Source organism: Felis catus, chromosome B4 (genome assembly GCF_018350175.1).
Source record: "Felis catus isolate Fca126 chromosome B4, F.catus_Fca126_mat1.0, whole genome shotgun sequence".
Classification (NCBI taxonomy): Eukaryota; Metazoa; Chordata; class Mammalia; order Carnivora; family Felidae; genus Felis; species Felis catus.
The window spans coordinates 46,358,011-46,383,300 of NC_058374.1; the positions used below are offsets into that span (position 1 = coordinate 46,358,011).

Here is a 25,290-nt window from a genome sequence, read left to right on the forward strand (position 1 = left end):
TTCGAGCCCCACGTCAGGCTCTGTGCTGACACCTCAGAACCTGGAGCCTGCTTTGGATTCTGTGTCTCCCTCTCTTTCTGCCCCTCCCCAGCTCTCTCACTCGCTCGCTCTCTCTCATAAATAGATAAATAGATAAATAAATAAATACCATTTTCCAATAAAAGGAGACAGAGCTCCTTGGAGGAATGGTTGATTCTAAGCACGAAGTAGAAAAAGGACAAGATAAGTCTGAAACATCTTCCACGGCAAGACCATTATAAGTACTCAAAAAATGATGAGGACTTATCAAAAGGACACAGAAACAAATTTGAAGGAGCTCCCAATGGCCAAATCTGGGACAGTTTAAGCAAAAAATGATGACATTATACTGGACTATAATCTATAGAATTAAAGGAATGCACATGAGCCCATACTAATATAAACAATACTTAAATAAATAAGTGGGAAGAACAAGATAGCTCTTCATTAAAGTAGAATTTAATAATACATGTGGAAGAAACAATGGAACTAGAAAAATCACCATGTGGCAAAACCACAGCAATCATCGTTGGCAGGCAAAAACCATCAAAGAATGCCTAAATTAGTGGATAAAAGAATGATGAGAAACAAGGTAACTACATAGCTTCCAATATTTATTGCAAGGAAAATAACAGTAAATCCAGTTTAAAAAAAAAAAACACTGGTAGACAACATCATAAGTAATCAAACATAACATCGCCAGGATTCATATCATGCACTATTGATATGATGGATGCCCTGAGAAGAGCACACATCACTTCTGTGGTATTCCTGCCAAAAAAGTATAACCTTAATCAAATCATAAGAAAACATCAGACAAACCCAAATTGAGAGACATTCTAAAAAATGACTGTCCAGTAATGTTCAAAAGGTCAAGGTTATAAAGACAAAGACTGCTAAAATGTCCCAGATTAGAAAGACTATGTAGATACCAACTAAATGCAATATGGGATCCTAGACCAGAAGGACACTAGTAGGAAAACTGGACAAATTTAAATATGGTATACAGAAATACAGTACTATATCAACATTAATTTCTTGGTCTATGTAACTGTTCTATGGTTAAATAAAATGTTAATCTTAAGGGATGCAGGGTGTACTATTTTTGTAACTTTTTTATAAGTCTAAAATTATTTGTATGCTATTCTCTCTTTCATGTAGGCTGACATTTTCTCATAAGTCTTTTAAATGAGGAGTACAAAGAGCTTCTAGAAAAGCATAGTCACTGACATTAAAAGCTCAATTGATTCATTAAACTGCAAAATTAGGCACACCTGAGAAAAGAATTAGTTATCTGGAAGACAAGTAAAAAAATAAACTACACACTAGCCCAGAGAAATAAAGAGACGATATGAAAGCAAGATTAAGACTCATGGAGCAGAAAGGAGTTCCAAAGGATTCTAAGGATGATGAGGGAAAAGTAAAAAATAATGGATGATAAGTTTCTAGAACTACCAAACAATAATAATAGATTTTACAAACATGAGTTCTAAGCAGGACTAAAAAAAAAAAAAAAAAAATAGAGCTACATCTAGACAGTGTACGAAAAGCTGCAAAATATCAAAACTTAAGAGATGCTTATGGGCTGCTTCTAAAGAACCAGGGGAAAAAAAAAACAAACAGATAAAGTACTTACAAAGCCACAATGTTAATTAGAAAATAACAGACCTCTCATAGCAACAATTAAAATCATAAGACCCTCCTACAACTGAATGAAAATAACTATTGCCCAGATTCTACAATCAACTAATTTTCACTAACAAATGAGGGCAAACTAAATACATTTTCAGATGAAGACCAAGAGTTTATAATTAATCAACTTTTGCTAAAAAAAGCTGAAGAACATACCTCAATATAAGGAAGCTGAACCCAAGCGGACTAAGTGCATGCAAAAAGCAATGGTAAAATAAAAAATGATAGGGTATAAATCTAAAAAACAAAGAATTTACAAAAATCCTTCTTTAAATAAAGCTACCAGGGGCGCCTGGGTGGCGCAGTCGGTTAAGCGTCCGACTTCAGCCAGGTCACGATCTCGCGGTCCGGGAGTTCGAGCCCCGCATCGGGCTCTGGGCTGATGGCTCAGAGCCTGGAGCCTGTTTCCGATGCTGTGTCTCCCTCTCTCTCTGCCCCTCCCCCGTTCATGCTCTGTCTCTCTCTGTCCCAAAAATAAATAAACGTTGAAAAAAAAAATTTTTTTAATAAATAAATAAAGCTACCATGTTGCATTTTTAAAGTAATTCAATTTGCAAAACAAAACAAAAAACACAGCTTTACCAAGATGCTTTTCATGAAGAAAAAAGCACCAAATGTGAGACTGGAAAATCTCAGCTAAGAATCTGGCTGTCTTGGCGTGCCTGGATGGCTCAGTTGGTTAAGTGTCCAATGCTTGATTTCAGCTTAGGTCAGTCATGACCCCATGGTCATGAGACTGAGCCCTCAATTAAGTTCTGCACCAAGCATGAAGCCTGCTTAAGATTCTCTCTCTCCCTCTCCCTCTCCTGCATCCTCCCCCCGACACCTCCGCCCCTCTCCCCTGCTCACTCTCTCTCTAATTACCAAAAAAAAAAAAAAATTGTAAATTAGAATCTAGCTGTCTCTTATTTTGGCCAAGGCCTTGGTTTCTTTAGCCAAAAAGTGAAGGCCTTTAGCTATAAGATCCTCAAGATTTCCTACCAGTTCTAGGATTTAATGGGTAGAAAATAGGCTCCCCCAGTTTGCAGGACATCTTTCAAAACTGTACGTTCCTGAGGTATGGAGCAAGATCCTTCATACACAGAACCAGTGTTTTACAGCAAAGACTAGTATGAAGCTTTCTATTTTAGCATAATTGGCTATCTGCTTCTATGCAAAAGCTATGGAAATGGATATACTCTCAGGGAAAGAATAAAGAAAATGATGCACTTTTACTATTCCGTATCTCAAGAGCTAGTGAAGGAAGAAAAAGAGTGGTCCAAGTGATAGGAAAACCAAAGAGTATAAAAATCAGGAAGTCTTAAGAGAAAAACTTCTAAAAGGAATACAGTATCAATATTAAATAATGCGAAAAAGACTAAAGACAATCATTTTATTCCTACCTCACAAATCAGCTCTCTGGCAAACTCCTTCCAAAATCTTAAAGGCTCAATGGCACAAATATTTGGTGCCAGTTAAAAATAATTTACTGTAGTTTCTAAAGAGCCAGTCACAGTGGAATACAGCAAGGGTACGTAAGATCACCAAAATACAGACAGTTAAAGGTATCCTGTTGTTTACTCTCACAAAATTTTATTCTTCTTTCTGCTTAGGCTGAATTAAAAGGTCAGTGCTGCAAGCAAGGAAAGCGTTTACTGAAAAACCAAAACTATTAAGAGACTGGGCTAGGTAAAGTCATTTAGTTATACTGCAAATATTCCTTTTTAATACTCCTTCAATAAAAGTGGGCCTGGAGATAGAGGACATAAAAAAATTTTGACTACATAATTAAAACTCAATCTAAGGGTAATGGATAGTAGACATAAAGAATAGTAGACATAAAGAACTAAAAATTGGATGGGATTAAGATTTCTTGCAAAAATTGGATGTGGGTTAAGATTTTTCTTTTTTTTTTTTTTTTAATTTTTTTTTTCAACGTTTATTTATTTTTGGGACAGAGAGACAGAGCATGAATGGGGGAGGGGCAGAGAGAGAGGGAGACACAGAATCGGAAACAGGCTCCAGGCTCCGAGCCATCAGCCCAGAGCCCGATGCGGGGCTCGAACTCACGGACCGTGAGATCGTGACCTGGCTGAAGTCGGACACTTAACCGACTGCGCCACCCAGGCGCCCCAAGATTTTTCTTTTTTTTTTTAAGGAAAGAGCCCTACACTAACATTTGAAAATATACATATACACACACACTTACTTATTCTTAAAAAGTTTTCTTTTCATTTTCAAGGACCTTGCATCATATCCCAGAAGCGAGTAAAGCCAAACCAATAATCCAGATTTCCTGGATTAGTGGCTTTTCTAATACGTTTCTCTTAAATTTTGGGTAGTAATCTCAAAACCTCACCTCCCAAACATATGTTTAACCTATATAATCTGCCTGAAAGTAATTTGCTATCTTTTTCATTCTTCAAACAAAAAGAACCTTTGACAGTTTACAGTATTTTCCAATTTACATCACATAGAACTGGCAAACTGGTTTTATGAGTCGAATAGCCCTAAAAAAAGGAGGGGGGGGGGGGTTGTTGAGTGTGATGACCTATGCAATAAGAGCAGTAGAAACAAATTTTAAGAACCTGTTCTGCAAAGGGGCGCCTGGGTGGTTCAGTCGGTTAAGCATCTGACTTTGGCTCAGGTCATGATCTCAAGGTTCATGAGTTCCAGCCCCACACTGAGCTCTCTGCTATCAGCACAGAGCCAACTTCAGATCCTCCGTCCCCTTCTCTCTTTGCCTTTCCCCCACTTGTGCTCGCTCTCTCTCTCTCTCTCTCTCTCTCTCTCTCTCTCTCAAAAATAAACAAACATTAAAAAAAACTTTAGAAAAAATTTTTAAAAAGAATCTGTTCTGCAGAAATAATTCTAAGTGTAACATACACTAAATTATGGACTTGAATGTGTAATTGTAAAGTAAAAAATTTTAAATTGATATAGAGTACTTATTTAAATATCTTCACTTTTTAAGTTTAAACAATGACAAAACTGAAAGAAACCCATCATATTAGAGATGAGAAAACTGAAGTCCAAAAAGATAAAATGACTTCTATTTATAAGTGACTTTCTAAGTGACTTTTATATTTCCATAAAATATAATCCTTGATGAACTGAATTGAAAAAACTAAAAACCTTATTATGTTTTAAATAAGAAATTATAATCAAAACCATACTGAGGTAGAATTCATGCGATGATGCTAAAATTTACATTTGCTTAGAAAACATTTTCTCCTCTTAACAAGGAAAACTAAAAGGATTATGAAAGAAAATAAAAAATCCAGTCACTCAAAAAATATTTATTGGGGTGCCTAGGTGGCTCAGTTGGTTAAGCGGCCAACTTGGACTCAGGTCATCTCAGAGTTCATGGGTTCAAGCCCTGCAGTGGGCTCAGTGTTGACAGCTCAGAGCCTGGAACCTGCTTTGAATTCTGTATCTCCTTCTCTCTCTGCCCCTCCCCCACTCCTGCTCTGTCTGTGTCTCTCTCTCAAAATTAAATAAACATTAAAAATTTTTTTAAATATTTATTGAACACCTTCTATGTGGCAGGAATGATTTTTGTCACCTGGAACATAACAGTGTAGAAGATACTTTTAAACATACTCAAGATATGACAATTAAATGTATATAATTGTTGAGGAAAGTATACATTATTCTTTTTCCACTGAGTTCTGCAAGCATTTTTAAAGCAGAGCTCTTAGTACTGTAAATATATTCTTCATGATAAGAATATATTTTAAAAATATGTATCATTCAAAGTGGTTCAGTATGAATTCACTTCAGACTGAATCACTAAAGTTTAACTGTTTCAAAAATATCCAAAAGGATTTGAAATATGAACAGATCCTTAACAAACAAAAAACCCTTAAAACTGCTTTATGTGTACCTGAAACAGCTGGCCCTCAACATCACTAAGATTAGTACAGTCATTGTGAAACAGACTAAGGAACTTACAATTAGAGCAGCCACACAGTCAGGAATATCTCTCCCTATAAAGTAAGGATACTGCTTCCTCTAACTATGGTTGTTCATTTCTGGAACAATTTGTATACACACATTTTCCTGCCCCTTATTCTGAATTCTACACTGCCATCACTCAAAAGAAAGAAAAAAAAAAAAAATCTCAGACTAACAGAGGCCAAATTTAGGGAGGGAAATAAAAATCTTCCTTCAGTCTAGGCTAAATGGACTGATCACACAAAGAACTCCATACATCCGAAAGCACACAGATGTCTGCACTAGTTCCCAGGGCTCAAACAATACCAGTCATTCAATAGCTTTCCTTTTACATAAGCTGATGTGAGAGAGCTCAGTCAGCTCTTCTGAACCCCATAACCCAGGATACTGGAACTCTGATAAGGCCTACATTTTTCTTCAGCACTGTTTTCATGTACTTTCTCTGGAAAGTAAACTTCATTTCTCCCCCCAAAAATAAATCTGGAAATCATCTCTTCTGTTTGATAAGTGATGTACTCAATCTAAAATTACTTTTCCAGTAAAACCACAATCCTTAACATAAATTTAAGATCAACACTGAAGACTGATAGAATATATTTTTAAATGCATGAGTTTAAAATATAATTTTACACTCCATTATGCTAACTACCAAATGTATACCATTTGGCTGCATTCTATTTATTTCCAGTTGTGTAATTTTAAAAATAGCCATATGACACATAACTTTCCAAAAATTAAAAAGATTTTAAGAATGGGAGGGGGAGTAAATTTACATACACACTCCTACACATAAGCAACACTAACCACAACCTTCAAAAATAATGAAAAAATATTTGAGTGTCTGAGCAAACTTTACGCCTTCACTGAACATCCCTTAGAAGCTTAAATAACACTACTGTCTACCTTCAAAGCACAGTTTTATTGATTCTTCCAGTAATATTCTTGATCAGCTGAGTCTTTGGTGGTTTCTCATCTTCAATACTGGGACGTTAGCCACAGAAAAACTCTAATGTATTTTTTAATCATACGGTAAACTTACTTCCTAGATACTTATCAGACGTGACACCCAGAAGTAAAGCTGATCAGCTTTAGGGCACAAAATGAGAATGACTCATTTAATCATTAAATTATCAAATCCTGAGTGAAGAGTTACCTATAAATTCAGCTCCCTTGAATATGTACCATCACATTATCCCTTATATGATGTACTATCGTATTATTCCTTATAGAAATGATCTACATGCTGCTCCAGAACTGTGGTAATCAAGCTCTTTTATCTACCCATCCTCCACAAGAGCTCTGTGGCCCTTCCAATTTTTTTTAACACTCTTCCCCTCTCCACTTACACACTACATAATGCAAGTAAACAGGCTTTTGAAGAAGGGAAAGTTCTCTCTCCCAAGTTTTCTGTCTTTAAATACACTGCAAATCCTTAAAGATATTATTTCTCCCCAACAAGAACACAAAAAGCAGAACTCTAAACATACTATTTAATGGATATTTGGCTAAATTGCCATCATCACCCTTACAGTTATAAAATTAAGTCTGTCAAAAAAAAAATTTTAAGAACGATTTGTGTTTTCACCAAAGTTCCCTAATGACCACTGAAAGCACCAAAAACCCTGTATGCTCTATAAAGCAGTAACCTCACAAACATTTCAACACTGAGACTCTCAAACTCTGTTGGAAAAACACAGATTCCATTTGTCAAAAATATCTTTCAAGTTCTCAACAACCAAATTCTTCAATCTGTACAGTTTATTGCATATCCAACATCTGTGACCTCCTCCTTGGGCCACTCAATACTTTTTCCTCCCACTAGAACCACTGTATTTTATCATGCTTTATTAAAAGACCATCCTGACTTTAGCAGATACCTCCTAATGCCCCTCTGAAAATTATACAATTTTAATACACACACACACACACATACACACACACACACACACGCACACACACACATATACACACACACACATAAAAATTACATGTGTGTTCCAGACTTCTCATCCTAAAGTTTCACTATACTGAGTCAGAGTACAAGCAGGGGAGGAGCAGAAGAGAGGGGGAAACAGAATCTGAAGCAGGCTCCAGGCTCTGACCTTCAGTACAGAGCCCAACAAGGGGCCTGAACTTACGAACCATGAGATCATGACCTGAGCTGAAGTCGGACGCTTAACCGACTGAGCCACCCAGGCACTCCTATAAATGAATTTTAAAACATTCCAACATACTTGGAAGTCAAAGAAAACAAAGTGTTAAAATGGTTATTTGCAGGTTATTTATCTTTAGATTTTAAATTACTAGTAATTCATTTCAGGTTCATGTTTAGATGTTTATCTACCCCTACCATGACAGGTGGTATGACAACATATTCAATAAACAAGTATCAAGGAATGGTATATGGTAGAAGTGAAGCATAGTAACAGAAGCATATAATGACACAGTTCACATTTTCTAACAGGATTTACCCTTGGCTTTACGTTTCCCTTCTCGTTAGAAAATAAATCTTAACAGCAAATCTCTTGAATTAGAAATGAGTTAACAACTTAATTTTTATTGTTCATTCAATACTGGCATATTAAATTATTAAATAATAGTTCAGAGTTTAATTAAAAAAACACTAGTACTACAAAATGATTGCATATACAATGAAAGTTTTAAGATCCATAAATGAATACTACTCTTTTAGGTCTTCATTCCTTCTTCTTCTAATTATCCTCTTGTACTTATTAAATGTAGAAAACAAACCAAGAACTCTATATATTGCTGTCCTGTAAGTGATATTAGAAACAAAACTGTTTACAGAAACATCTTAAAGAACACAACACAATCTTCCACATTCAAGTCTACTTGAAAAGAAGCTCAAAGAATCTAAAATTGGGTTTTTGACCTCTTTTCTCTTGGGGATGGAGGAGTCTATGCTAGCAGAAAGAAACCAGGAAACAGAGATGCAACAGCCTTTGTACATTGCACAAAACTTACCCACTTGAAGGATCTAAGGCAATAGCTCTGGGTTGATCCAACTCTTGCCAAAATAAAACTTTTCGTAAAGATCCATCTAAATTAGAAACTTCAATCCGATTTGTTTCAGAATCTGTCCAGTATAATTTTTCTCCAAGCCAATCGCATGCCAGTCCATCAGGGGACAATAATCCAGAGACAACAACATTCTGTACACTCTCAGTTTTGTTAAACTCTGTTCGTTTAATGGCTTCTTCGCTGACATCACTCCAGTATATCAAGCCATGACCAAACACAAAGTCCACCGCAGCTGCATCCTCCAAGCCTCCAACTACAATCGTAGCATTCTCTTTGCCATTTGTAGCATCAACCAATCGCAAGTCCCGTCTGTTTGCATAAAGCAACAAAGGGGCCGCTAGAACAAAAAAAGAGAAATAAGTAAGAAAGGAAATGTAATGGCTCTCATAAATTGAGTTTCAAATCAGCATTAATGAACAAATACTATCAAAAATAAGAGTAAATAAATCTGTAGAAGACTGTCTTAAAATCTTTTCACAAAATACTATTTTTGTAGCACTTAAATACAAAAAGTTGCAAGAACAAGGAATTAATTCTCCTAGGACAGTCTTTTCTGGTTAAAATAGTCTGTCACATTAAAAAGCTTGGCCATTCCAAGAATTTGCAACGATGGAACCAGTGGAACATTCACACCCTACTGGGGAGAATGTAAAATGGTGCAGCCAATTTGGAAAATAGTTCTTAAAAGGTTAAACAACCTACCATATTATCCAGCCATTCCATGCCTAGGTATTTACTCAAGAGAAATAAAAGCATATGTCAATACAAAGACCTGTACATAAATGTTCATAGCAGCTTATCAACAGCAGCAGTCATCAACAGATAGATGAACAAACTGTGATACATCCATACAATAAAAAGTAATGAATTATGTGTACATGTAATATGGAATCTCATACAATATGTGAATCTCAAAATAATTATGGAGAGTGAAAGAAGTCAGACCAAAAAAAAGAGAGTATAGATTGCATGACTCCACTTATACAGAATTTTAGAAAATTCAAATTACTCTATTGTGACAGAAAGCAAATGAGCAATTGTCTAGAGGTGAACAGAGAGGGTAAAAAAAGAACAGGGCTTATACAGGGAGGGATTATAAAGAGGCATGAGGAAACCTGTAGCTAATAGATATATTAGGTTGGCTATGATGATGGTTCCAGAGATATATACATATCAAAACTTTATTAAATGTTATACTTTCCATACGCACAATTTATTGCATCATCAATTATATCTTAATTAAGCTGTTAAATAAACAGTCTGGCAGAGACAGCTCTTAGCACAACTACTTTATTCTGTCTTACATTATTATCAGAATGACCTCTGAGTAAGGCCTAAGACCAAAATTAAATACAAAGGCTATCCTAAAGAAATAATATTTAACTTTTAGAAGGCTGACTTTGTTAGGATTGAAGTTGTATAAATTCCATGGTGTGGGGTGTTTTAAGTATCTATTCCAAGTTCCTGATATTTACTTTCCAGGCATTATTAGTAATTAAAGATCTAGACTACAACTATCCAACACAACTTTCTATGATAATAGAAATAGACTGTCCACTGGGCAATACAGTACCCACTGACCACATGTGGCTAGGAAGCACCCAAAACATGGCTAGTATGACTAACAAATTAAATCTTTTATTTTATTTTAATTCACTTACATTTAAGTAGACAAGTGGTCGTATTGGATAGCACAGATCTAAAGGCTGAGATAAGACAAATGAGGAAGGAAAAATAATACCAGAATTATACAATAATCTACATAATCTTCTCCCACAATTACTTACTGAAGGTCTAAAACTGTGTCATCCAAAGCCAATACCACATACCATTTAAAAGTAATTCTACCTCGTTTTTAAGAAATTAATTTCAAAAAATTAAAGTGCTCAAAAAGCATAAAGAAAAAAATGATGTTTAAGCCAGTTTATGGATTATGACTGCCAAATGGAGTTATAATGTCCACTATTTTCATCTATAACATGAATTTCCCTTCTAACAAAGCTTAAATTCAACTTTCTTAGTCAAAAACAAATGGGTGGATAGATTTTTTAAAAAGTGACTAAGAGCTCTTTCTGCTTATTTTGTCCATCTGATACTGTTATTGACAAATTTATAAATCTCCCTCACAGATTCACTTTTAACTAATTTCATGCCTTCATTCATCACACTGATTTATCAGTACTCACAGTGTCCAGTGCACTCTCTTATATTGAGCCCCTCATACTAGGAGCCAATTCAAAAAATCAGGAAAAGGGTCTCTATTAATGAAGGGTACAATGCCAAGTGCTGCACAAGGCTAAGTCTGAGCACTTATAATTTAAAGTCCAAAACTGATAATAATCTAATATTTATTGAGCACCTTTCTTTGGCACTATCTTTGGAAAACTGTGGACCAAATCTGCATATGGCATTAAGTATCAGCTAAATCTAGTAATAGTAAGTCTGTTTACGACTTTCAAGTCAAACATTTCTACTGAACATGTGGTCTACAAAATCCAAAGAACCCATCTGACCATTTAAGGCTTCAGAAGCCTAAGTACAAGAGGAATAAAAGAAAGTTGGGGTGGGGAACAAGTTAACTTCTTTTAACTTAGCAGTACTGTTTAAGATTTCTAAAGGACTATACTTAGGGACCCCTGCTGGCTCAGTCACTACAGCATGCAACTCCTGATCTCAGCATTGTTGAGTTCAAGTCCTATGTTGGGTGTGGAGATTACTTAAAAATAAGATCTTTAAAAAAAAAATACAGAAAGAAATAAAGGACTATACTTAAACCTACGAACTGTTAAAAGGAAATCCTAGAGTTCACTCTAACAAGGTAAATGTCATATATCCCCAACAACTTAATTTAAACTTCTCAAAAATCTCCACATGTCCTACCCATCCTCCTTTATCGTGTCCACAGTCTCAAATGACAAGTTACCCTTTCTCCTCTTCAAGGTTAAAGCAAAACTTTTGATTCAGCCTCCCTACTTCCTCTCTGCAACTTTGCTCTATGGATTACTCCCTATTTCTTAGATCTTCAATGACTCCTGCCAGGTCCCTGCTATCAAAAACTTTAATATCCTTAACCTTGCTACCACCAAAAGAACTGTATTTCTCCTCATCACAAAATCTTACAATATTGAATATACTTCATACCACCATCTCTTATTCTAATTTACAGTAACTCTCCACCCATCACTCAACTAATCCTACTTACTCTCTCCAAGTCTTCCTAACCAAATCCAATGGCCTTTTCTCAGTCCTTATTCTTGACCTCTCTTTAGCATTCAACAGTGTTGACAATAGCTCTACCTATACAGAATGTTCTCCTTATACTATACTACGCTATTATTCTTATTTTTCTGGTCATGCTTCATTTGCCTTTTAGTTTCAAATCTCCCCCCCCCCACCCTTCTCAATTATAGATATCCCCAAGATTCTCTCTTTCTTGTTCCTGAAATGCAAAAGTATAGTAGAGAAAGCCAAGTTCACCTGGTCAATAAAGCAACTCTATTCAGGTAATTTTTTCATCTCCAGCCTAATCTTCACTACTGGACCTATAACCTCTTGTTGGCTATCTCCTCTAGCCATTAAATTCAATTCATCACCTGCCCCCCAACCCACCAAAAACAAAACAAAACAACACTTCAAGAGTCAACAGTACCATTTTCTAATCTCACTGGTACACTGACAGTACCATTTTCTAATCTCACTGGTACCCTCTTTGACACCTCCCTTTTCCCCCAGTCTGCCAATTACTGTCTTGCTGATCCTTCTTTAGCATGTCCTTAAATCTGTTTCTTTTCCATTTTTAAAACCACTATCCTACTCTAGACCTTCATGACCTTACACCTAAACTAATAGTAAGTGATCTCAATACTCTCCCAATCCTTTTCCACCTCAAATACTTCTGCTTTATCTCACTCAAAAAGCTTTCTGATTTCCTTTGCCTAAAATAAAAAAGGCTCAATACTTCAGGCCACCACCAGGTGACTTCTACCTATGACTCTAACTTATTTTCATAGCCTCTGGATCATACAAACTGGTTTTTAACATACTGTGAGCACTACATCACCACAGTGTATTCATTTTCCATACTCCGTATTTCTCTCTCATTATCCCAGCAAGCAAGTTCTTCAAGGCCAGATTTAAACCTTACCTATTCCATCAATCTTTCCTACTGCCTCAGCTTTCCTTCTTTGAGACCTTACAGTCTTTACCATGTATTTGATATTAGCATTTTTAAAAATACATTTACTATTTCAACCAAGACCTCTGTCCCTTGAGAACAGCAGCAATATCTTATAACTAAGTTTATCCCCAAACCCTGGCAGAGTTTACTGCCTGACAATAATACGGTAAACATATTTACTAATATCGAATAGGTATTTTCTAGAACCTACACTAATATCTAAAAGGTATTTTCCAGAACCAATATATCTGCCATTAACCCAAAAGGATTTTACATTAAGTACTAGCCAAGAGCTCACAAATGCCCATTTCTTACCTATTGACTTGTCCAAAGTTTAGTCAAGTTTACCTCCTCGCCACGCACTGCTAAACTTTGGCTAGCTCTCAGCTTAAGCAAGACAATGCAGAACATCCTCTTTTAAGGACTCGTTCCGAGCATAAGGTGACCACAGAAAAAAACATCTGTTAAATTACCACGGTCATGTCATCTGCTAACCCCCACCAGTTTATCCCACTCTCCCACAAAGATCCTGCTGGCACTATTCACTTGTATCTATAAGAGAAAAGCCTTTTGGTATTTGATTTTCAGATACCCACGTACCTCATGGTCAGAGCATCACAACAGTCTTTCCAAATAAAGTGTCTTCCTAAGTAGGGATTTATTTTTGACGCTGGTATGGTGACATGACTTGGATGAGGACTGGGCTTCAACTACGGACATACACCATCCCTACCTTGATAATGCTATGTAAACTTCTCTCCTGTCCAGAAATTCATGTATCTTTCCTCAATTTCAACTCCTGAATCAGTCTGTTGCAACATGGTACTTTGATATTTTCCAGCCAAGAAATTTTTTTCTCTGGCTCTTTAAGTAGAGAATCACACCCTAACTCTTGAGCAGGAATATTCCCAGCTATTCTGTGAGGCCTTTTCTATTCTCCCTTGACTCCTCCAGTGGAGATTACAGAGGCAATTTCCTTGGCTCGTCACAAGGGAACACACCTCACCCTACTGCACTTTGCACTTTACTGCACTTTGCGGATACTGACTTTTTTACAAATTAAAGGTTTGTGGCAATTCTGTGTCAAGTCTACTGGTGCCATTTTTCCTATAGCATTTGCTCACTTCATGTATGTACTTCACCTTATGGTTAATTCTCCTAATATTTCTAATATTTTCATTATTGTTGTATTTGTTATGGTAATCTTTGATCAGTGACCTGTTATACTACTACTGTAATTGTTTTGGGGCACCACAAACTGTACCCACAAAGACAACAAAATCAATAAGTGTTTTATGTGTTCTGACTGTGCCACCAACCAGACATTCCCCTGTGTCTCTCCCTCTCCTCAGGTCCCGAGACACAACAATGTTGAAATCAGGCCAATGAATAACCCTATAATGGCCTCTAAGTGTTCAAGTGAAAGTAAGAGGCCCACATCTCTCACTTTAAATCAAAAGCTAGAAGTGATTAAGCTTAGTGAGAAAGGCATGTCAAAAGCAGAAATAGGCCAAAAGCTAGGCCTCTTGTGCCAATAAGCCAAGTTGTGAATGCAAAGGGAAAGCTTTTGAAGGAAATTAAAAGTACTACTAGAGTGAACACACAAATGATAAGAAAGCACAACAGCCTTATTGATGATAATGGAAAAAGTTTTAGCAGTCTAGATAGATCAAACCAACCACAACATTCCCTTAAGCCAAAGGTTAACCCAGAGCAAGGCCCAAACTCTCTTCAGTTCTATGAAGGCTGAGAGAGATGAGGAACCTGCAGAAAAGTCTGAAGCTAACACAGGATGGTTCTTGAGGTTTAAAGAAAGAAGCCTCTCCATAACATAAAAGTGCAAGGAAAAGCACCAAGTAAGTATCAATATAGAAGCAGAAGCAAGTTATTCAGAAAATCTAGATAAGATAAGGAAGGTGGCTACACTAAATCACACATTTTCAATGTAGACAAAACAACCTTATATTAGAAAAACACAACATCTAGAACCTCCACAGCTAGAGAAAAGTCAATGCCTGGCTTCAAATCATCAAAGAACCAACTGACTCTCTCCTTAGGGGATAATGCAGCTGGTGGCTTTAAATTGAAACCAATGCTCATTCACCATTCTGAAAATCCTAGGGTGCTCAAAAATTATGCTAAATCTACTCTGCCTGTTCTATAAATGGAACAGCAAAGCCTGGATGACAACACATCTGTTTACAACATGGTTTACTGGTTTTTAAGCCCACTGTTGAGACCCACTGCTCAGAAAAAAAAAAAAAAAAAGATTACTTTCAAAATATTACTGCTCGTTGACAATGCATCTGGTCACTCAAAAGCGCTGATGGAGATGTTCAACAAGATCACTGCTGGGGCGCCTGGCTGGCTCCGTTGGTTAAATATCCAACTTCAGCTCAGGTCATGATTTCATGGTTCATGAGCTAGAGCCCCACATTGGGGGAGCTCGAGACCCACTTCGGATGAGCCCCACTTCTCTGTCTCCTCTCTCTGCCCCTCACTCACTCGCACCCTCTCTCGTAAATAAATAAATAAATAAATAAATAAATAAATAAAGTTCTAATAATGATATGGCCAAGTTAATAACCAATATTAATAAAAATGTGAGCAGTGGCATTAAAGTAGCCTGTTAATAGAGCCCCTCTGGGGAGACACACTCAGCAAAACTTCTGATGCTTAACCTTCATAACAAAAATAACAGAGCCATCACTTTTGCATACAATATTTTGTATTTTAAAGAACAGTTTAACACGTATGATTCCACTTGATTTCCATGTCCTCCCTGTGAGGGTTTTGAGTCAGGTGTCCCTACCTCACTGGTAATTAAGAGAATTAAGACACAAAGAAGTGACCTATCCGTGGTCACAGAGCCAGTCAGTAAGGAATCTAGAGTTCTTCTAGGTTCCATATTTTCTTACAAAAATCTGCTCATTCTGACACCTACCCACAGTGCTTCCCCATTAACCAGAATTCTACTTTTCCATCATAATGCCAAAAATGCCAGAATACAGTTATACACATAACGAGGATGACATCAGCTACAACTCAGCAGCATGCTTAGTGCTTTACATATAGTCTCATTTAATTTTTTCAACACTGTAAAGTAGGTGGTATCATTATGCCAATTTTACAGATGAAGAAATCAAGAATCAATGATGTTAACTACCTAACTCAAGATTTAATTAATAAGTTAATAAGTTAATAACTTAATTAATAAGTTTATGATGTGGAGAACAAATTCAATCCCAGGTCTGATTCCAAAGCTGGACTCCAAACACCAACCCAAATTTCCCTGTGTCTCAGTGCCTAAGGCTCTCACCTCCCTCTCCTGTAGTCAGTACCATGTCAAACCTGAAATAAGCTTAGTGTTGTTTCCATGAATCCTTCATAATCTTTTTTAAAAGAACCTTTATTCATGCAGAGCAAGTAAACTAAGTATAGATAATACACAATGTTACATTACTCTCAGGTGTACAACATGATGATTTCAAAAATCTATGCCACGCTCACCACAAGTGTAGTTACCAACTGTCACTACAGAATGCTATTACACTATTTTAATACATGTTTTTTAATGTAACATGTGTTATACATACATAAAATATTTTCCTATCTCTAGATGGTATTACCAATTATAATTTTAGATTATAAAATCCCTTAAAAGAGTTCTATTCTAATTGGTTTGAAAGTAAATACTTGTTCATATAAATTGAATATTCCTAAGATTTCCAAAAATCAAGGAACTTAAACTTCTACCTTCAAAAGTATTTTTCGTAGGAACTAACCCACGTATTTTAAGAATCCAAAGTAACACATATTTAAGTAAATCTTTGGAAAATGAGACTAGTTCAATATTGTTGGTATAATAAAAATAGCTATGTCTTCTGAGTTATCGACATAAAATTAAGACAAGCATACATTTTTATTCTATCTGGATATGTTCTTCCTAAACTTTTACAGGTTTACTAACAGAATAAACTAGCTTTACATCTACATTTGTATTTAGCCAAGTTGTTCTGACAATCATTATTTCAGTTAGTAACTATGTTTTGTAATAAACCAACTTGAAGATAGTTTCCAAAATATTTTCTTAACACGTTAAGAACTATGCTGGGGCACCTGGATGGCTCAGTGGATTAAGCATCCGACTTCTGCTCAGGTCATGATCTCACGGTTTGTGGGTTTGAGCCCTGCATCAGGCTCTGTGCTGACAGGTCAGAGCCTGAAGCCTGCTTCAGATTCTGTGTCTCCCTCTCTCTGCCCTCCCCCATTCATGCTCTGTCTCTGTCTGTTAAAAATGAATAAACGTTAAAAAAAAAATTAGAATTTCCTGTGCTTGATGTTGACTTTATCATATCTTGATTATTTACAAAAACAAAACAAAACAAAAATCCTTCTCACTTTTGAGAGAGCTATGCTTCATCACGTTCCTTCCTATGGTTACTTTAAATAAAATTTTTTACACTTTGGTTAAATGGGTAGCCAACTAGTTCTTCTCAGTGACCCATCATCCTATCTAATCAAACGTTCAAATCTCCAAATCTCCTACAACCCTGACACTCTGCTTTTACTAAATCAAGTCCTAAATGATGTGTCTTGCCCCTATGACTATCTTCGAAATTTCCCAAAGGGTCCCTGGGAATTCACAAAGAATTTCTTCTTTCATCTTCTAAAAAGAGCTGTTAAAAATAACTAGGTTAATTTGATCAATGTTATGATTTGTGGGGCGCCTTGCTGGCTCAGTTGGTACAGCATGCAACTCTTGATCTTGGGGTTATGGGCTTGAGCCCCACGTTGGGTACAGAGATTACTTAAAAAAATTAAATCTTTAAAAAAAAATGTTATTACATGGCAAATCAGAAGTGATGCTTACATTCCCTAGATTAAATCATATGAGTAAAGTATTATTTAACAAATTACATGAAGTTCCTAGGAATTTATCAATATTCTGTTAATGATATGTTTCTATTTATCAGGAGTCCTGGTGCTGCTTTTCCTAATATTAGACAACAATACTGTGTCATCAGTGATCATTTCAGTTACACATTTTTATGTTAACTTCGTCATATACAATAGGCTCATGTTTCTCAGTCAGAATTCATATCACTTACTTAAGGAATTTTATTATATAGATGTTTAGGACTTATTCCAGACTTATTAAAATTTTTACTTAATAATCTCGATATATTCTCTTTGTTGTTGTTCTTGGCCTCCTTCCCACCCCATTCCCTCTTAATTTTGATATATTCTTGATGTGCTCTAACTATATGTTTGATGGGACATGTGGCCCAGGATTATGATATATTTTACAGTTTTATTCTCTGCAAAGATCATATACATTCATCACATAGATGATATAATATCCACTCTTCTTTAAAATAAGGTTAATCATTATGGTTATATTTTGTCTAAAACTTTTTTGGATTGACCTGACTTTGGTTTGCATGTCACAAAACCAAATTTCCTAATCAATTGCATTATGTTTTATAACAAACTCTCATCAGATCCTTCGTTTTTAAAATTACTGCGGTGGGGGGGGGGGGGGTCGTGGCAGCATCTGGGTGGCTCAGTCAGTTAAACATCAGACTTCAGTTCAGGTCATGATCTCATGGTTCATGAATTCGAGCCCCAAATCGAGCTCCTCACCAACAGTGTGGAGCCTGCTTACAACTCTCTCTTTCTCTCCCTCTCCCTCTTCCTTTCCCTCTCCCCTTTTGTCTCCCTCTCCCCCACTCTCTCTCTCTCTCTCAAAATAAATAAACTTTAAAAATAAAATAATCCATAGTGGGACACCTGGCTGGCTTAGTCAGAAGAGAATGCAACTCTTGATCTTGGGATCATGAGTTTAAGCCCCACATTGACCATAGAAATTACTTAATAATAAATTGGTTAATTAAATTAAATAATCAGGAGTAAGTTAATCACCACCATTTTAAGTCTTTTGTCATCTACAGGTTTGTTTTTTTTTTATTCTGATGCTTTCCTGAAAGTGCTTGCAAATCAGGTATAAGCTAGCTAGAGCGCTCATCTTCAAAGGACTGTTGAAAAAGGACTATACCAGGTACTCTTGGGCTTCTGATCACTTAAATAACTTTGAGACTGTACCAGCGGACTAAATCAGGATTTCTAAAAAGCTAGTGGAGAAGCAGATAGGTTCATAAGACTACTAACCAAAGATCTAGAAGGACAAGAATTAACAGGACTGAATAAACTGATGAAGAATGATCACAAGTTTTATTTAAGATACTGCTGATGCTTTAATGTCCCATTTTCTGGATATAAAGAATTCTTTTCTTTTTTCTTTTAAGTTATCTATAACTCATTAATGATTTAAGCAGACTATGCTTCTGTAAACAGAAATAAAACATTTTTCCTCCTTGTCTGACTCCTCCATAATTCAAAAACTTTCATTGTGTATTCTTATTTTCCCAGCAATACAGTTATTTGCATAAGTTCAATAAGAGTCTGTCCCACTAGTTGGAAACATTGGTTATGCAACCAAGGCTTTGAGTGGCATGCCATTTTTGAAAGTGGTGCTCATTTAATCAAATATGACTAGACAGATTTAAGGAGCTGTGGCTGACTTCATGAAGCCAGTGCTCACAGTCCTCTTAGGAAAAAAGGACTGGTACTTGGCTTGGAGTTCCAAGCTTTGCAGAAGTAAGCAAGATCACTCCCAGTCAGGCCCAAGAACCCAGGACACATTTGAGAATGTCAAGAATTCACCAGCATCTATAGGTACTACAAGTGAAACCTGATAGTGAATTCTTGAGTTGGCTTCCTGGCTTCAAGAAGCTTTTAAAAATGAAATCCAAAATAAAAAGTTCTGCACAGCAAAGGTAACCATTAACAAAAAAAAAAGGCCACCTACTGAGTAGGAGAAGATACTTGCAAATTTGTACAAATTTGATACTTGTAAGGAATTAATATCTAAAATACATAATGAACTTATACAATTTAACACACACAAAAAGCAATCTGATTAAAAGATGAGCACACAAAGGCGCCTGTGTGGCTCAGTTGGTTAAGCACACAGGCTCAGTTGGTTAAGCGTCCAACTTCAGCTCAGGTCATGACCTCACGTTACTGAATTCAAGCCCCACATCAGATTCCACCCTTGCAATGCGGAGCCTGCTTGGGATTCTCTCTCTCTCTCTCTCTCTCTCTCTCTCTCTCCCTCTCCCTCTCCCTCTCTCTACCCCTTCCCCCACGTGCTTGCTCTCTTTCTCTCAAAAGTAAAGAAATAAACTTAAAAAAAAAAAAAAAAAAAAAAAAAGATGAGCAGAGGACCTGCAGAGACATTTTCCCAAAGGCATACACATTACAAGAGACACATGAAATGATGCTCAACATCACTAATCATCAGAGAAATGCAAATCAAAACCACAATGAAATTATCACTTCACACCTGTCAGAATGGCTAAAATCAAAACCACAAGAAACAACAAGCATTGGCAAGGATGTGGAGAAAAGGGAATAACAGGCACAGTTTGTGGGAATGTAAACTGGTGCAACCACTGTGGAAAACAGTATGGAGGTTCCTCAAAAATTAAAAATAGAGGGGCCCTGGGTGGCTCAGTCAGTTAAGTGGCTGACTTCGGCTCAGGTCATGATCTCGCGGTCCGTGAGTTCGAGCCCCGCGTCAGGCTCTGGGCTGACAGCTCAGAGCCTGGAGCCTGTTTCGGATTCTGTGTCGCCCTCTCTCTCTGACCCTCCCCCGTTGATGCCCTGTCTCTGTCTCCAAAATAAATAAACGTTAAAAAAAAAAAAAATTTAAAATAGAATGCCATATACTCCAGTAATTCCACTACTGGCTATTAATCCACAGAAAATGAAAAACATTAATTTGAAAAGATATACACACCCCTATGTTTACAATAATTTACAATAGCTAAGGGGCGCCTGGGTGGCGCAGTCGGTTAAGCGTCCAACTTCAGCCAGGTCGCGATCTCGTGGTCCGTGAGTTTGAGCCCCGCGTCAGGCTCTGGGCTGATGGCTCGGAGCCTGGAGCCTGTTTCCGATTCTGTGTCTCCCTCTCTCTCTGCCCCTCCCCCGTTCATGCTCTGTCTCTCTCTGTCCCAAAAATAAATAAAAACGTTGAAAAAAATTTAAAAAAAAATACAATAGCTAAGATATGGAAGCAATCCAGTGTCCATCACTAGATGAATGAATGAAAGTGTGGTGATGTGGTATATGTACACACACACACACACACACACACACACACACACACACACAGGACTATCACTCTGCCATAGAAAAGAATGAGATCTTGCTATTTTTGACAACATAGATGGATCTAGAGGGTATTATGCTAAGTGAAATAAGTCAGACAAAGACAAATAGCATATGATTTCATTTATATATGGAATCTAAAAAACAAAGCAAACTATTAAATACAAAAAACAAGGGCGCTTGGCTGGCTCAGTCAGTAGAGTGTATGATTCTTGATCTCAGGGTCAAGAATTCAAGCCCCACATTGAGCATGGAACCTAATTTAAATAAATACATTTTATAAATAAATTCGTACATACATACCGAGAACAAGCTGGTGGTTACCAGAGGGAAGATGGGTGGGGGAATGGGCAAAAAATAAAGAGGATTAAGAGGTACAAACTTCTACTTATAAAATAAGTCACAGAGATGACAAGTACAGCATAGGGAATATAGCCAATAATACTGTAGTAACACTAAATGGTGACAGAGGTGACTACACTTATCATGATAAGCACTGAGTAATGTACACAATTGTCAAATCACTGTACTGTATATATGAAGCTAATATAACATTGCATGGCAATTATACTTCAATACTAAATTTTTCCTCCAAGTCCAATCCAAGATTCCTTATAAAAATGTTCAGCAAAGCAAACTTATAAGGCCTATCCCTACATAATCAGGTCAAATCTAATGATATCAACTTCACAATTACTCTTACTCTACCCTGTTATGGACTGAATGTTTGTGTTCCCTAAAACTCTTATGTTGAAACCTTACCCCCACTATGTGAAGGTATTAGGAGATGAGGTCTTTGGGGACTAATTAGGATTACATAAGGTCATGAGGATGGAGTCCTCATGAATGGGATTAGTACCCTTTCAAGAGTCGAGAGCTTGTTTCCTCTCTCTGCTATCCATGTGAGGATAGCAAGGTAAGTAGTCTGCAATCCACAGAAGATCCTCAACCAAAAACTGATCATGCTGGAACCTTGATCTTGGACTTAAAGCCACCAGAACCATGAGAAATAAATTTCTGTTGTTTATAAGCTACCCAAACTACACTATTTTTGTTTTTTTTTTATTAAAATTTTTTTTAATGTTTATTTACTTTTTGAGACAGAGAGAGACAGAGCATGAATGGGGGACGGTCAGAGAGAGAGAGGGAGACACAGAATCCGAAACAGGCTCCAGGCTCTGAGCTGTCAGCACAGAGCCCAACGCAGGGCTCGAACTCACGAACCATGAGATCGTGACCTGAGCTGAAGTCGGACGCTTAACCAACTGAGCCACCCAGGCACCCCTACACTATTTTTGTTATAGCAAAAAGCCTGTAAGCCTTAGCAGACTAAAACATACCCCTAATAGTGAAAAATTCTGTTTTTAACAGGGGGACTAACCAAGTGTTCACAACTGTTCATTACTTAATCCACTGAGTTGGCTTGACCAAACTTTAGTCAGGCTTTTCCCCTTTCCCACAAGTCCCTGAACTTTGGCTTGCCCTAAGTTTAAGGAAGCAGATGCAGGACTTACTCTCTTTTTTTTTTTTTTAATTTTTTTTTTAACATTTATTTATTTTTGAGACAGAAAGAGACAGAGCATGAACGGGCAGGGGAAGGGAACGGGGAAGGGGCAGAGAGAGAGGGAGACACAGAATCGGAAGCAGGCTCCAGGCTCTGAGCCATCAGCCCAGAGCCTGACGCGGGGCTCGAACTCACAGACCATGAGATCTGAGCTGAAGTGACCTGAGCTGAAGTCGGACGCTCAACCGACTGAGCCACCCAGGCGCCCCAGGACTTCCTCTCTTAACAGCTCATTCCATGCATCTGCTGACCATAGGGGGGAAACAAATCCAGTTAAACTATCCTGATCATGCCATCTGCTCACCCCCACCCACTTTACTCACCTCCACTGAAAGCTCCTGCTGGCCCGGCTTACCCTACTCTGTAAAAGTTTTTTGTGTTTAATTTGAGACACTTGCAGATCTTTCAGTCAGAGCATTCTCCCTATTATAATAATCTTTTCAAATAGTCTCTCCTTACCTAAATCCGGACTAGTTTTTATTTAACAGTATTATGACAAACCACCTATTGCAAAGTCTAAAATAACACTGATATTTATTTTCCTCTATTAAAAATGACTGGTATAGGGGAGCCTAGGTGTCTCAGGTGGTTAAGCACCCGACTTCATCTCAGGTCATGATCTCACGGCTCATGAGTTTGAGCCCCACGTTAGGCTCTGTGCTGACAGCTCGGAGCCTAGGGCCTGCTTCGGATTCTGTCTCCCCCTCCTCCACCCCCGTCGCTTGCACTCTCTCTCTCTCTCAGTTATAAACATTAAAAAAATGTTTTAAATGACTGGTATCATCTTCAAAACTGTAATAAGGCCCAGGTAAAATTAAGTACATACAGAAAGCAATGCATGTGAGATTACCGTCCAGAGTACCAGCAATCTAGACTTAAGTTAGTCATTCACCTTTCTCCTTCATGAAATGAAGAATTTGGGCCAGGTAATTTCTAATATCCCTTCTATCCTATTAATCTAGTATGAATTTGGCAAAAAAAGGTTAACTGAGACAGGGCTCTGTGTAAGTTAGTACACAGAAACGAGACGCTGGTGAACTACTCAGTGCTTCTCCAACAGAAAAAAGAGGAACTTAGGACTTTTTTTAATGTCTATAACTTCAGAAAGAGATTTCAGAAATAATTTCTCCAAATAAAGATCCCAATGATCAAAACCACACTCATTTGAAAGTACTTCATGTATCCATACAATGATTATCCAACCATAAAAAGGAAATAATGATACATGCTATAAATGTGAATGAACCTTTAAAACATTATGCTAAGTGAAACCAAGACACAAAAAGGCTACATGTTGTATGATTCCTTTTATATGAAATGTTCAGAATAAGCAAATCTGTAGACACAGAAAAGTAGATTACTCATTACCAGAGGCTGGGGGAAAGAGGAAATGGAAAGTGACCACTAAGGAGTATGGAGTTTCTTTTTGGAGGTGATGAAATGTTCTGGGATTAGACAGTGGTGATGGCTGTATAATCCTGTGAATATACTAGAAACCACCGAACTGGACACCTTAAAATGGAGAACTTTATGGTATGTGAAGTATATCTTTAACAAAAAAAAAACAGGGTTAAAAAAGTACTTGAGATTGCTAATTATATTACCAATGCAAGAGTTATATCCTAAAACCAGACAACATATTACATAATTCACATTTCAAATTCAGTCTCAGATATATAAACATGCTGATTTATTTCTGATTAGTTTCTCAGGTAGAAACATGCTGATTTATTTCTGATTAGTTTCTCACATAGAAACATGCTGATTTATTTCTGATTCAGTTTTCTCTAATCTATGCTAAAAGAAATTACAGTACCTATAAATTTATACCATATCTAATAAATGACTTGAGACAAAACACAAAATGAAGCCCCAAAACAAACTGTATAAATGCCATAAAAATTCACATCTTTTTATACCGCTTTAAATGTAAAATTTAGAATACCTAATACAGGCAAAGCTCTGGTACATGGTAGTACTAAAGGAAAAATACCTATTCTTGAAACAGCTTCTATCTAACAAAGAGCTGTTGTCTTCACTGGCATAAATCAAGAAACCTACAAATAAAGACCATATAAATTGTAGCTAAGAGTTCACATTAATCAAGTTCAGATGTTAGCTTTCTCAGACTTGCAAAATACAGAACCTTTAAATTGGATATATGGATACACTTAAATTCCATCTTTCAATAAAAGCTGGCCAATAATGAGAAAGACTCCTATCCCTATATCCAGTGATTTTGGTCTAGGAATGATAACGTCTAGGATGATAAATGGTCTAGGATGACTAACCAAGGCCATCAGAGAAAATAGCTTCCTGGCCAAACATATAGAATTTGATAAAGGTATCATTTTCCAATAAGTGAGTGACCATTTTCTTGAAAAACATGACTACTGCAAATCATATTCACCTCTGCATTTTTATAAACTTTTTTTAATGTTTATTTATTTTTGAGAGAGACACAGAGCAAGAGCGGGGAAGGGGCAGAGAGAGAGGGAGACACGGAATCTGAAGCAGGCTCCTGGCTCCAAGTTGTCAGCACAGAGGCCAACGCGGGGCTTGAACCCACGAACCATAAGATCATGACCTGAGCTGAAGTTGGCTGCTTAACTGACTGAGCCACCCA

At 37.0% G+C, this 25,290-nt stretch overlaps 1 protein-coding gene across 3 annotated transcripts in view; it reads right to left on the reverse strand.

Moving 5' to 3' along the window:
- Positions 1 to 25,290, reverse strand: part of LRP6 (LDL receptor related protein 6) — a 178,778-nt gene that overhangs the window by 146,257 nt on the left and 7,231 nt on the right. Inside the window, exons 2-3 of one of the 3 annotated variants that reach the window (XM_045061385.1) lie at positions 10,350 to 10,394; positions 8,632 to 9,025 (exon numbers count right to left, since the gene is read on the reverse strand). The exons of 1 other annotated variant lie outside the window; for it this stretch is intronic. In XM_045061385.1, coding sequence (XP_044917320.1) covers positions 8,632 to 9,025; positions 10,350 to 10,394 — 439 coding nt within the window. The remainder of the gene's footprint in view (positions 1 to 8,631; positions 9,026 to 10,349; positions 10,395 to 25,290) is intronic. One more of the 3 variants, XM_023256784.2, reaches the window with a different exon arrangement.